General features: G+C 42.0%; 1 protein-coding gene across 1 annotated transcript in view; it reads left to right on the top strand.

Annotated features, from left to right (window-relative positions):
• The window catches only part of LOC109299351 (cytosolic phospholipase A2 zeta-like), a 48,784-nt gene that overhangs the window by 13,610 nt on the left and 23,230 nt on the right, over positions 1-11,944 (top strand). Inside the window, exons 5-10 of the mRNA XM_019519940.1 lie at positions 1,852-1,892; positions 2,435-2,477; positions 3,292-3,358; positions 5,638-5,807; positions 6,959-7,072; positions 10,816-10,853. Coding sequence (XP_019375485.1) covers positions 1,852-1,892; positions 2,435-2,477; positions 3,292-3,358; positions 5,638-5,807; positions 6,959-7,072; positions 10,816-10,853 — 473 coding nt within the window. The remainder of the gene's footprint in view (positions 1-1,851; positions 1,893-2,434; positions 2,478-3,291; positions 3,359-5,637; positions 5,808-6,958; positions 7,073-10,815; positions 10,854-11,944) is intronic.

The following is an 11,944-nucleotide window of genomic DNA, read 5'->3' as shown; positions in this document are numbered from 1 at the left end:
CTTTGGTGAACAGGCGTTCCCCCAGATCCTGATGTGCACCCTTTATATACTTATAGGCAGCCACCAGGTCCCCCCTGAGCCTGCGCTGCCAAAGTAAAAAACCTCTTCTTGAGGTTGTATATCAACATCTGGTCAATTTTTTTGCTGCAACATTAAACACATTCCTCTCTGCCTCCCTCCTGCACTCTTCCACTCCCTGCTACTTTCCTTCTCATCCACTGTGGAGACTGTCATTCCTCCTGTCACCAGTACCTCACTTGGGGATCTCCAGGCTCTCACACCTAGATTATGTCAAAGTCTTGGAGATTATTCCTACCAAAATCTCTAAAGTACAGGCATTTTATCTAACCATACAGCTAAAACTCTCATTGAGGCATCTTCCATTTAGATTAATTCAACATCTTTTTCTTGGCCTTGACACATGCAGCTGCCCACATCCATCCAGGGTGATACTGCAATGACCACTGTCTGAGGCTGTCACCTTGTTCACATCATCCCTCTACTGGCTCCCCCTTCTCTAGCACATCCCTCTTGCCTTTTATTTGCTGATGGCACTTATACTGAACAACCACAATCCCTCCACAGTAATTCTGGTTCCTTTCCTTAGAGGTCAAACCACACTCTGCATTACCTACAGTTTTCTTGGAGAAGTTGCGTAAAGTGCTGATATACTTTAGTCATGTTTTGGATGCTGAGATTTGAGGTGCAGTGCTGCAGACCATAGAGGAAAGCCAATTAAGGCACAAATATTGGCAGAGTAAGCTCATGGTCAGAAGTGACCCTTAGGTATTAGCTTATTACCTCAAGAAAATCTGAAGTATTTTACCTTTGGGTAAGTCTGTAGGCTGCTGTATCTGTTTTGGGATCCATCTTGTGGTTGCTTTCATTATTCATTGTTCTGTTATGTCGTAATTGAACTCCTGTGCGATAAGGTGAGAATAGTCCAAAACATCTCCTTTACCAATGTTTACTGTTTCAGTGGCTTTGGTTGTGCCATAGTCTCTTCTGTTCTCTTCCTGTAGCATCCAGTTTATGAAACTCTGGGGTTTCTTGTATTGTAAAGATCTTGGTTGTTACAGTATGTTAGAGGGTATTTTTGATATGTCTATATGAGTGGTGCTCATCCTTTTTGCTCCATGGGCCAGGATCCAGTTTTTGACCCAGATCTGGTGCATGGGCCAAGTGTAGTGAGGCATGATTCAGCTGAGTGGAGGGGTAGAGGGGCAGCCTAGTCCTGATTCGGCTGCACGAGGTAAAGAGGGCATGGTCCAGCTCTGATCCATCAGTGCAGGGCTTTGGAATTTGGTAGCAGGGAGGGATGGCACTATTAATTGCCACTGCTCCCCCCTGCCCCTGCCAAATTTCTCAACCCGTGGGTTGCCCCCCAGCCAGGTGTCATGGCTCCCCAGACCTGGGGGTTGAGCACTGCTGGTCTATACCATTCCAGCCTGGCTTCAAGGAGCACTGTACTCAGCTGTGCTGTTCATACTACCCGATGAACCAGAAACCATATAGCTGCCTTACTTGCACGTGCCAAAAAGCTCCATTTGTCTCATTTGCCAGCTTCAGGGGAGGATACTCACACTCCCTTTTGGCAGTAAGGTGCTCTAAATGCAGCAGGTTAGCATGGGAAAGGTATTGCAGATGAAGAAAATAAAACAGTAAACCTAAATAAGAGATGATGAATCTTTGTATCAGGGTCAGGGCAGCTTAAACTTTTGCGCTGGGGGTCTGGAGATGATATCCTCATGAGACGTTACCACAGGGGGACTGGGTCCCTGGAGTTACAAACTGTATTTTCCTGTACATAGCTGACCTATTGTGTATTTGATCTCTTTCAAGAAAAAGGAGAAGAAAGAAGAGTTGGATGTGGAATTTTATTTGGAAGAAAGGTGAGGTTCTTATCAAGTGCTGCTTAATGCAAATCTAATTCTGAATGACTCTTTGTCAGTTATCGGTAGCACTTCTTGACTCATTTATGGCCAGAGACCTGATTAAACATGTCCATGAAGCTGCTGCTTCCTTAGCCTCAAGGTATTGTTGAAGCCCTGGTTTGAAGAAGTTGCATTACTGTTAGTATCCTGGGTAGGTCTGGAAATTTCATATGATATAATCCAGTGTTTTAAAGGTAATATGTGGGATAACTGGCCTCCTCTTCAACTCCTCAGTTCCTGGGTTATGGCTCTCCTCATGAAAAGATGGGAGAATCCAAGCCATCTTATAAAACCAAAATGTTATTTCTCTACCAGTGGGGGAAAATGGTGTCTGAAACAGGAAAAAATACCTTTGCTAAACATTCTTTCATTGTCAGATGATAAACTATTAAATGTCTTGCAGTGAGTGTCCCTGAAGCATTAAGTTAGGGTAGATATGTAAAAGGGGGAGTGTAGCCAAAGGATCAAAGCTGGTTCATATTAACCTTTCATTTCCACAGCACAGATACTCCAACTGAGGTTGTCACCAATGGAGTTCTAGTGGTGAGTGGGCAATATTTTTGCTAACTTTTGGAAGGATTATTTTGTGTGGGGTCTACTTGTAGTTCAGTAGTGCTGGTGCATTGATTTCCAATCTACTTTAAATTCCTCCTTTGTTTTCATTTGTTTATGTGTGAAAAATTGAAGATGTCTCTTGGGGCTGCTATAGTAATTGCTTCTTCCCATTTTCCAACAGGTCATCAGATGGGTTTGTATTGGAGACCTTAAATACTGTAGAAGAGACCACTATCACTTGAGATAAAGGAATTAGCTGCTTGCCATAATAGGCTGTTATACCCTAGTTTCCTAGGTGACATGGCAGTAGAAAGTGACATGATATACTTTTTCCATAAATAGCATTAAAGCCTGGTCTCATATTCAAGGCAGATTTTGAAAGGCTGTGTGTATGTGTATGTGCATTAGGGAAAGTACTGTAGACTTCTTGAACATTAAGGCACATACTGATTTCCAACAAATACCTTCAAGGAAATTGCCTCTTCCTAGCCATGTACACTCATTCCTGTACCCTTACTAACAAATACGCTTGGGATCCAAACTTTCCAGGCCATTTTGTTTCATTGCTTGAGGTAGAAAGATAATTTGCAGGCTCAAGAGTCATTCTGGGCACAGTGGAAAGGAATCCTGCCTGTAATTTTCTTCAGGGCTCAAAAAGAAATTAATTCCAAATTGAGCTTAATTTTGTCATTGGATAATTAATTTAACAACTTATCATCATAGACCACTAGCTTATGTTTCAATGAGGAAAAGAGCAGAAATTTGTAGATAAGAATCTTACAACCCTTTACCCCCTATATAGGCTCATCCCTGCTTGTGTGTTAAAGGCACCCTCAATAAAAGCAAGAAGACCCAATGGATAATACAGGGTAAGCATGTTCTCCCTTTAGCATGTACAGCTCTTTTAAGGCAGAGGATGTGGTGGGAAACTGCATGTGTCCTTGTTACAGAGTTTTATAAAATAGTGTCTGTTTGCAGCAGCCCTTGGTAACAGCAACAGCAATTTACTAGTTTTTCTCTTGGGAACATTTTCCCTACTATGCAGTTAAGTGTTGCCCTATAACTGCAAAAAATGCTTATGAGCAACTTAGCAGCAGGGCACAGACTTGTGCCACAGGCAGGTATTAATTATAAGTGATATGGGCTGACTGCAGTCAGTTAGCCCAAGACTTAAAGGAAGTCTGTCATATTCCTTCCTCATGGTTGCTTTGTTTTGCCGGCTGGCAGGAGCAGATGTCTGTCTAGGCAGGAATCATTTGCTGCTGAGCAGAAAAGCCTGGGGTAGCTTGGGACCATCCAGACATTTTCTGAGCAATATTGCTCCCCGCAACTACCCAACAAGAATCCCATCTTGTACTTGGCTTATTTCACCCACTACTATGTGAAACTCTGGAGGGTAGTGCTCCTGCACCTATGCTGGCAGCATGCCCAACCGGTGTAGTAGGTAGCAGGGCTGTGCGAAACGGAAACATTTAGTTTCGACCAGCGTTTTGAAGTTTTGACATAACAGTGTTTCATTTCGACTTTTGTTTTGAGTCGAAACGGCTGTTCCGTTTCCTTCCATCAAAACGTTCTGCTGTTTCGACCCTGTTTCAACATTTCTCCCATAGCATATAATGGGGAAGGTTGAAACAAGCTATAACTTTGTAATTTCTAACCTGATTTGGATGAAACTTGCCGGAACGGTACCCCATTCTGAGGGCATTATGCGTGCCAAGTTTCACGAAGATAGGTACAGGGGGTTCAGAGAAACTGCACCCCAAAATCTTGAGAGCTAATGTTAAGCCACAGTGGGGTCAAAACTGCAGGGATTGTAGCCCCCTGCTGAGGCCACAAAGCCTGCTAAGTTTCAAGGAGATAAGTGCAGGGGTTTGGGGAAAACTGCACCTCAAGTTGTGGACAAGCAAACCTCGTGACATGGGTGCTTGTGCAACTGTGTCTGTCTTAGGGCATGGTGGGGATGGGGGACAGGTGGGGGGGACTACTGCAGGCCTGGCTGCTAAGCTACTGTGTTACCAGTTACCAATCAATCATGATTCACTCAGGGACCAGCTCAATACACAGTACCTAGCTGTTACACAATGACTTAACGAGCATGGATTAACACCTACGCAACCACAGACAGACTAAGGAGAGAAAATAATTAATACAGACAATCAACTGCCTCAAGACAGGGACAGTCAGTTGCACAAGCACCAATGTCATGAGTTTTGTCTGTCAGTAGCTAGGGGTGCAGGGCCCCAGAGCCCAGAACCCCTGCACCGATCTTCTCGACAGCTGGCAGGGTTTGTGGCTGCAGCAGGGGCTACCATCCCTGCAGCTTTCATCCTGCTGCACCTTAACACACACAGTGTCACCCATGTCATAAGTTTTGCTTGTCTGCAGCTTGAGGTGCAGTTTCCCCCAAACCCCTGTACTTATCTCCTTGAAACTTGGCAGGCTTTGTGGCCTCCACAGGGGCTAGCAAGCCTGCAGTTTTGACCCCACTGGGGCTTAACACATACACATGACACAAGTTTTGCTTTCAACAATTTGGGGTGCAGTTTCTCCAAATCCCCTGCACCTATCTACTTGAAACTTGGCATTTTTTATGCCCTCAGAAGGAGCTACCAGTTCTGCATGTTTTATCCAAATGTGGCCAGAAATGACAAAGTTATAGGCTGTTTTGACCTTCCCCATTATAGCCCAAGGGCAAAACATCAAAATGGCAAAACATTTTGACTTGCTTCATTTCGTTTTGAGGCTGTTTCGACCATATTTGTTTCATTTTGATTTTGCTGTTTCAACTTCGAAACAGGTTGAAACAACTTCAAAACAAAACTGGTGGTGGAATTTCACACAGCCCTAATAGGTAGACCTGAATCTACCCCTAGAAGCCAGGAAACAAGACTTAGGATATACTTTTGTTACACTAGAGTGCCATGTGTAGGGTTGGCAGCTGATGATAATGAAGTAGCTTATTTTGGGGCAATTGTTGCATGCAGGATTTTAGGAGATCAGAATACAGCCTGGTTTTAGTGAGCAGCTGGGACAGGGATTCAGACTGGGAAATTTGTCACTGAGGAATGATTGTAATTTAGAATTTTGTAAGTTTCCTTTTCTGCCTGTGCTGTTAATTGTGACTTAGACTTCTGATTTTACTGCTCAGAGAACTGTCAAGTCCACTTGTCAGTGCCCGGTGCCTTTGAGAATCAGTCCTCCACTTTTTGCAGTGCTGATTCAGAAAACAGAAGGAAGATCCCATTTCTCTTCCATGTAGATAGAGAAATCCATCCTCAGCTGGACTTGGAACTGCTGCAAACTACAGCTGTCATAGAGGTGAGAAACAACGTTTGTTAGAATTTTGATGCACTAGGGCAGATTCAGATTTGAAACAGTGCAAGAATGGAGTTGCATATTGTATTAAATAATGAGGGTAAACACAATACTGTATAGCTGCTTATCGAGTTCCAGTCAATCCCATACAGTGAATGATTTATGGGTCCTGTAGAAAAAATGGTATGTAACTACAGACAGTAAGAAAATAAATATGTTAAAAAGGACAGAATTTAAGAGTGCATAGGCAATATTAGTCTGGCATTTTCTACTTTTGCGTGCTCAAGTTTACAACTTTAATAATAATTTTGTAACATTTTTGTAATATACATATAATTCAGTTGCCCAATTTACCTTTTTTTAAGAGGCATAGTTTAAAGTCAAAGGAAACAATAGTTGATTACAGTGGAAGTGGGATTAGGTCATTTATATATTACTGTAAATCCTCAGTTAGGCTTCAAGTTTGGGTCCAAGTGTGGAAATTGGTGTCTCATTTTTTTATTGTTAGAGAATTTAAAGGCAGTACATCTATTTCTGAGTTGCATTTGCAACTTAAAACTTCCACATTAACAAAGCTTTTGTGGTTTAAGAACTATATATTATGGGCAATTTTACATGTGCTCCCAATGCAGCACTGGGCACTTTTAATTAGGAAGTCGCTCTACATCAGGTACACAGCGCACCTCTGTGCTGAGAAAACAGTGGTGGTGTGCTTTGAACTAAAGCACATTGAATGTTTTTTACACATATGTGATGCATGAAGTCCCGTTTCTTGTTTTGGGGTTTTGTTGTTCTCCCGCCCTGGCGGGGGGTCGGGCTAGAAGATCTACTAGGTCCCTTCCGACCCTAAATCTATGAAACTATGAAACTATGAAGCTGCCAGAGCATGTCAATTCATGTGCTTTTCCAGTAAATTGGATTTCAGTAAAAGGATTTCCAGTGTGTCGGAGCAGGCTTCTTGCATGTGTATAATAAATGGCCAGCCAGTTTTGCTTGTTCTAATGGTGGCTATAAGGTTTTCTTTTAGTCAATAGCTCACAGTTGAGCTATATGTTTTGTAATGATTCTATAGCACATTTAATGATGGAAAGATGCTGTTTTATTTGTATATACCAATGTTTCTGTTGATGTAAGCTGAGCATTTTGCTTTGTAGGAGGGGTGGACTGAGGACTTAAAAATGCACACTGCACGCTTAGGAATGGGAACAGTTCCTGTGGGAACCCTCCCACTGGGACAAGAAGCAGAATTTAGTGTTCTACTAGGAAAGGTAATTTTCTCTGTCTCTCTAGATTCTTTTCTAGCATGGAATGATTGTGGCTAAGATTTGTACTTTTAAACTTTATACTGTTTTTCTGTAATTTGTCTTGTTAATTTAAATTATAAGTAGAAGTCTGTCCAACTTGAGGAGGCAGCTGGCTGAATTCATGGGCTGATCATGGGACCAGCCACCATTTTCGTGGGCTGATCATAGCAGGGACCTTCCATGCCTCTGATTGGCCAAGGGCCCCTGGCAGTCCTGTCCCTCCCCACAGATTGCCAGATGGCCTGAAACTGCAGCTTAATTGCTTAATAATGTTTCCCTTAATGGATTCCGTGGGCTTAATCAGGGGATTAAGCCTGTGGAAGCCACTAATTGAGACCTTATTAAGTAATCAATGAAATGCTAAACTGAAATGTTTTATGAAATTAAACACAATGTGAGTTGTAACTAATACCATCTCTATACAATTTATTAAAGGACATTGTAAGAAGAAGTTTATTCAATGCTAATCTTGAGGCAGATTAATTCATGCTAACTGTTAAATGCTAGTGTGCTGCATCCAGCAGCAGTAGCTGCAGACATTTTCTGTCTCTGTAGGCTGAACACTTGTCCATACACTAAGATGGCATGATCAGCATCTACTGAGTTCATTAGAATGGTGAGAGAGTGTCTTGCCAGGGTGTAGAGATGTGGAAACCAGTCACAGATAGAGTCCCAAAATGCAGGCACAGGCATCTGGCACTCTTTGACAAAGTTCATGTAAGCAGCACTTTTTTGTCATGCTCTTTCTGCCATTGAGGAATTGATTTTAGTAGCTGAGGGTCATAACTTGGAACAGGCACCTGGTTGGGGTCCAAAATATGAACAACGCTAAGGAAGGAGGCAGTCAGTTGTCTGAACTGCAGTGGCAGTGATGGGTCATACCTGTAGTGCTGGTTCAGCTTTACAGCTATTGCCTGGAACAGGTCCCTTTCCCACTGGTTATCATGAGGACAGCATGACAGTTCTTGTGATATCCTGTCTTCTACCCACCTTATCAAACCCATCAGCTTGTAGTGTGTGTGGTGGATCATAGCATGCTGGCCTTCAAACCATGTTAGAAGTTCCATGAACTGGGTGGCATTTTCAGCCACAAACATCACTTGATCTTAAATGTCACCCCATCTTAAAATATCACAAAGCTTAAGCGTGCAGTGTGTGCTGGGTGTGATTTCCAGCTCCTCACTCACAAACTGCTGGTGTAGTACTGCATATGCTTGGCATGGTTACAGACTGCACTGAACCACCAATTCCACCTTGTGAGCACAGGCTCTGGTGCCAGTGGCATGTGAGGCCCCACTTTGACTGATGATGGATTCCATGTACCAGAGCTTATGGCCTGGACAGTGCTTGAAGGCTTTCTTGGAGGAGGACATCAGGCTGTCGACATCAGGAAACAGCGTGTGCTAGATGTCACTTACTAAAGACAGAATGAGTGCATTGCAGGTGACATGAACTGTGTTGGGCAGCATTCCTTTGAACACATAAGAGAAAGCCCTGCACATGTACATGGCATTGTTAGACAGGAGTGCTGAGATCTTATTAAATTTTAAGCCGCAGTTGACAATTGACTTCACTATGGCCTGAAACGCGGTAGAAAAATTGACAGTTGTGAGGTCGACTGGCTTCATTTGAAACACAGGCAGGTCTCAGTCTGTCCAGCTCCCAGGTACAAATAACATGTGGAACATGTAGTTATCTTCATGGCTGGTGGCTTCATTGGCCGCAATGGAGAAGGATTTATACTCTGCCAATACAGACTTTGTGGGCTGTACATATGAAGCAATCACTGCAGGGAGACCATTTTGGCAAAGCTTGTTTGCACATGGAAAACTGCCAGCATCTGGCATGTTTGGGTTCAGGAAGTCCGTTAACTAAGGATGATCAAGTTTCTTCAGTGGGATGTTTGCCTTTGCAAAAACCGCCATGAAGGAAAATGTTGTCTCCTGTCTTACCAAGCTGCTTTCCATAGTCCTTTTAAAGAGCAAGGACACAGTTGATTGTTTCTTGCTCTTACCTTCAGATTCTATGGTAGCATTTCACTTTGTGTGCCTTGGGCTAAGTGTTGATCTATACTGGTTTTCCTTGACACATACAGAGTCACATTGCAGGTGGTACAAAACAGTCTGTCTCCATCTGCGTGCAAGGTCCTTGCAGGATATTGCCTTACACGGTCCAGAGCTGAAACATGTGGCTGTCTTGGAGGATTTATTCTCAGTGTTCATGCTCAATCCTCCTTAGGCTGCAGATTCCTGTGGCTATTTTAAAAGCTGGTGCTAAAACACTTTCTCTTCCCTGACTGGCCCTGGACTGGCTCCTGTATTAAACCTACATCATAGGCTCAGTCTCTGATTTGCTCCCCCGCCCCTCCACGTGCTTCAGGACTGCAGGGCTTCCTTCCATTTTCTCTGCTTGCTGGTATAGTTGTTTGTTTGTTTGTTTGTTTGTTTTAAAGTGAGTCTGCCATTTTTTTTGTAGCCCACCTGGTTTTGCATTTTTTGTGAAAAACATGAAATTGCAATTTTAGTAGGTCCCTAATCATAAGTGATTTGAGGCATAGACTGTCTCTTACTATGCAGTTAACCAGCACGCTAGAACAAGAACCTGATCTGACAAGGGCATTTGTGATACAGTAATAAAAAAATTGAATAGCCTGTCTTTTCTATATGCATGAGAGCAAAAGATTGCTGTTAAAAAAAATAAACCCAGACCTCAGTTATCCATTCCTTTATCCAGGAGGATCTAGTGCCAATTTTTCATGTTAGTTCTGGAAATTATCTCTATAAAATCATTTTCAGGAGTGGTGGTTATTGGGTAACAGTAGGGAGGAAGAACATAAATGGGTGGGTGTGAATTAAGTAAAGCAGCAGGAGGGGTAAGAGGAAGGAATAGGTTTGAATGATGGGACTATAATGAATGGGTAGGATGGGTGGAGGGAAGCAACCATTACGGGAGGAGAGACATTTGATTATGAATAAGGGAGGTAACAAGGTGGAGGAGGTTGATTATTAAAGTGAATAATGAAACACAAAGGAAATAATTGAGAAGAGAAATGTTAGAATAGAAAATGAAGCCAGGAACGAATGAGTGAGTTGACCGTGATGTCTCCAAACTTCTGTCATATTAGTTTAGATACTCAAAACCTTCCACCATCTTGACCGAAGGCTACATTAATAAATTATATTTTTGGTAAAATATTTAAAAACCCACATATTTATTGTCTTCAAGAGCCATCCACTTTACTAAAAGAGGTAGTGTTCTTGCCATATGTAAGAGTTTCAGGACTTTTGCTAATAACTTCCTGAAACAAATGACTTCTTTCCAAGCCAGTTTGCCTTAGTGTAGTAACAAGTTTAAAGTTTGTATGTTTATTAAATAATTCAATTTTATGTCAGAATATCAAAGGATGGATCACCTTGCTGTTTATAGTGACAAGTCATTCTGTGTTCAGGTCAGGGCAGACTTTCAGAGGTGTATACATATTGTTTGATTCCCTTCATTGCTAGTTTTTTCTCTTCATACAATAATGGCCAATCTGGCTAATTCATTCATTTTTTTCTTTGTGTTTGGTGGTAAGTTGGCTTTACTTCTGGATAGATATGATTGTAATTTTTATCATAAGCTGTGGCCGTTCTTTGTACATTACTAGTATGGACTTTTGTAAAACTGCCTTAGCTGCAGCTTTGTTTTTTTTGGGTTTTTTTTCCCAGGAACAAGGTGTGGATCTGACTATTAAGGTTGAAGAATGGTAAGTCTGATACTCTAAAATTGCATTAACGAGCTTATGATGAGTAGATGCTATTCTTGTTATAAATATGTCTTTTAACTATTTCATCTTCCCAGTTCCATTTATAATTCCTATTACAATGGATTTTCTTCTCTTGTTGAACCAGTTCACTGTAGCCTTAATGTCAAATGTGTTTTCATGGTATTGGAAACTCTGTGCAAGGAAAAGCTAAAATTATTATTAACTTGGGATGGATAAATTGGTTATGTGCAGCTCCCACCACAAACTAAAACTTGTGGGAGCATGTGACAAAACCTGAACTCAGCTCCAAATTGTAAAATGTCTTACGACTGGTAGGCTGTATTTCTTCAAAGCAAAAAAATATTTCTGAGATGTTTTAGAGTTTGCTCTGAGGATGGCCTGGACTGCAATCCATTGTCTCAGTTATAGATATTTAATTTGTTTTTTAGCCTGCTGAAAGTTTACAGATTTCTTCTAATCACCTTTTATATCTGCCTTCAGGAAAGTGTTTGATGTTGTTTAGAAATATAAATTGTTGTAGAGCATAAGCATTTTGCAAATACATAAGGAGAGACATGGAAGAATATTTCTTTAAAGTAAAGTGACTGCACAGGTCTGTGTGTGCCTGCATGTGTGTAAGTGCTTCAAGGTTCTTCCAGTAGCTTTAGTTGCCTTTTTGGCGTTCTGTTTCTAAATGTGTTCTTTGATATTTATGATGCATTTATGATACAGGGGGCTGGACTTGATGGTCTTCTGAGGTCCCTTCCAGCCCTATGAAATTTGTCTAAAAGTTACCTTTTTTAATTCAATACAAGTATTACTTGAGAAATTGTCAGTATACACCATTGCAATCATTAAATGTAGGGGTGCACTGATAGAAGTTTTTGGGGGCTGATACCAATTACCAGTTTTTAAGGAGGAGCTGATAGTGATCCAATTTCTGATACAGCTGCATGCAGCTGGTAAGTCTGTTGTCCCTGGATCTGCGCTGTGGGGGAGGGGCAGGCTGCGCTGTGCTCTTTCCAGTGGGAGGCTGGTGCAGGCTGGGCTTGGGGTGGGTGGCAGTGGTGCTGGAATGGGGGGCGATGGTG

This window comes from Gavialis gangeticus, unplaced genomic scaffold, assembly GCF_001723915.1.
Source record: "Gavialis gangeticus isolate Ggan-Ray unplaced genomic scaffold, GavGan_comp1, whole genome shotgun sequence".
Lineage (NCBI taxonomy): Eukaryota > Metazoa > Chordata > Crocodylia > Gavialidae > Gavialis > Gavialis gangeticus.
The sequence above is the reverse complement of the archived record's forward strand: the minus strand, read 5'-3'. Positions and strand labels throughout refer to the sequence as shown.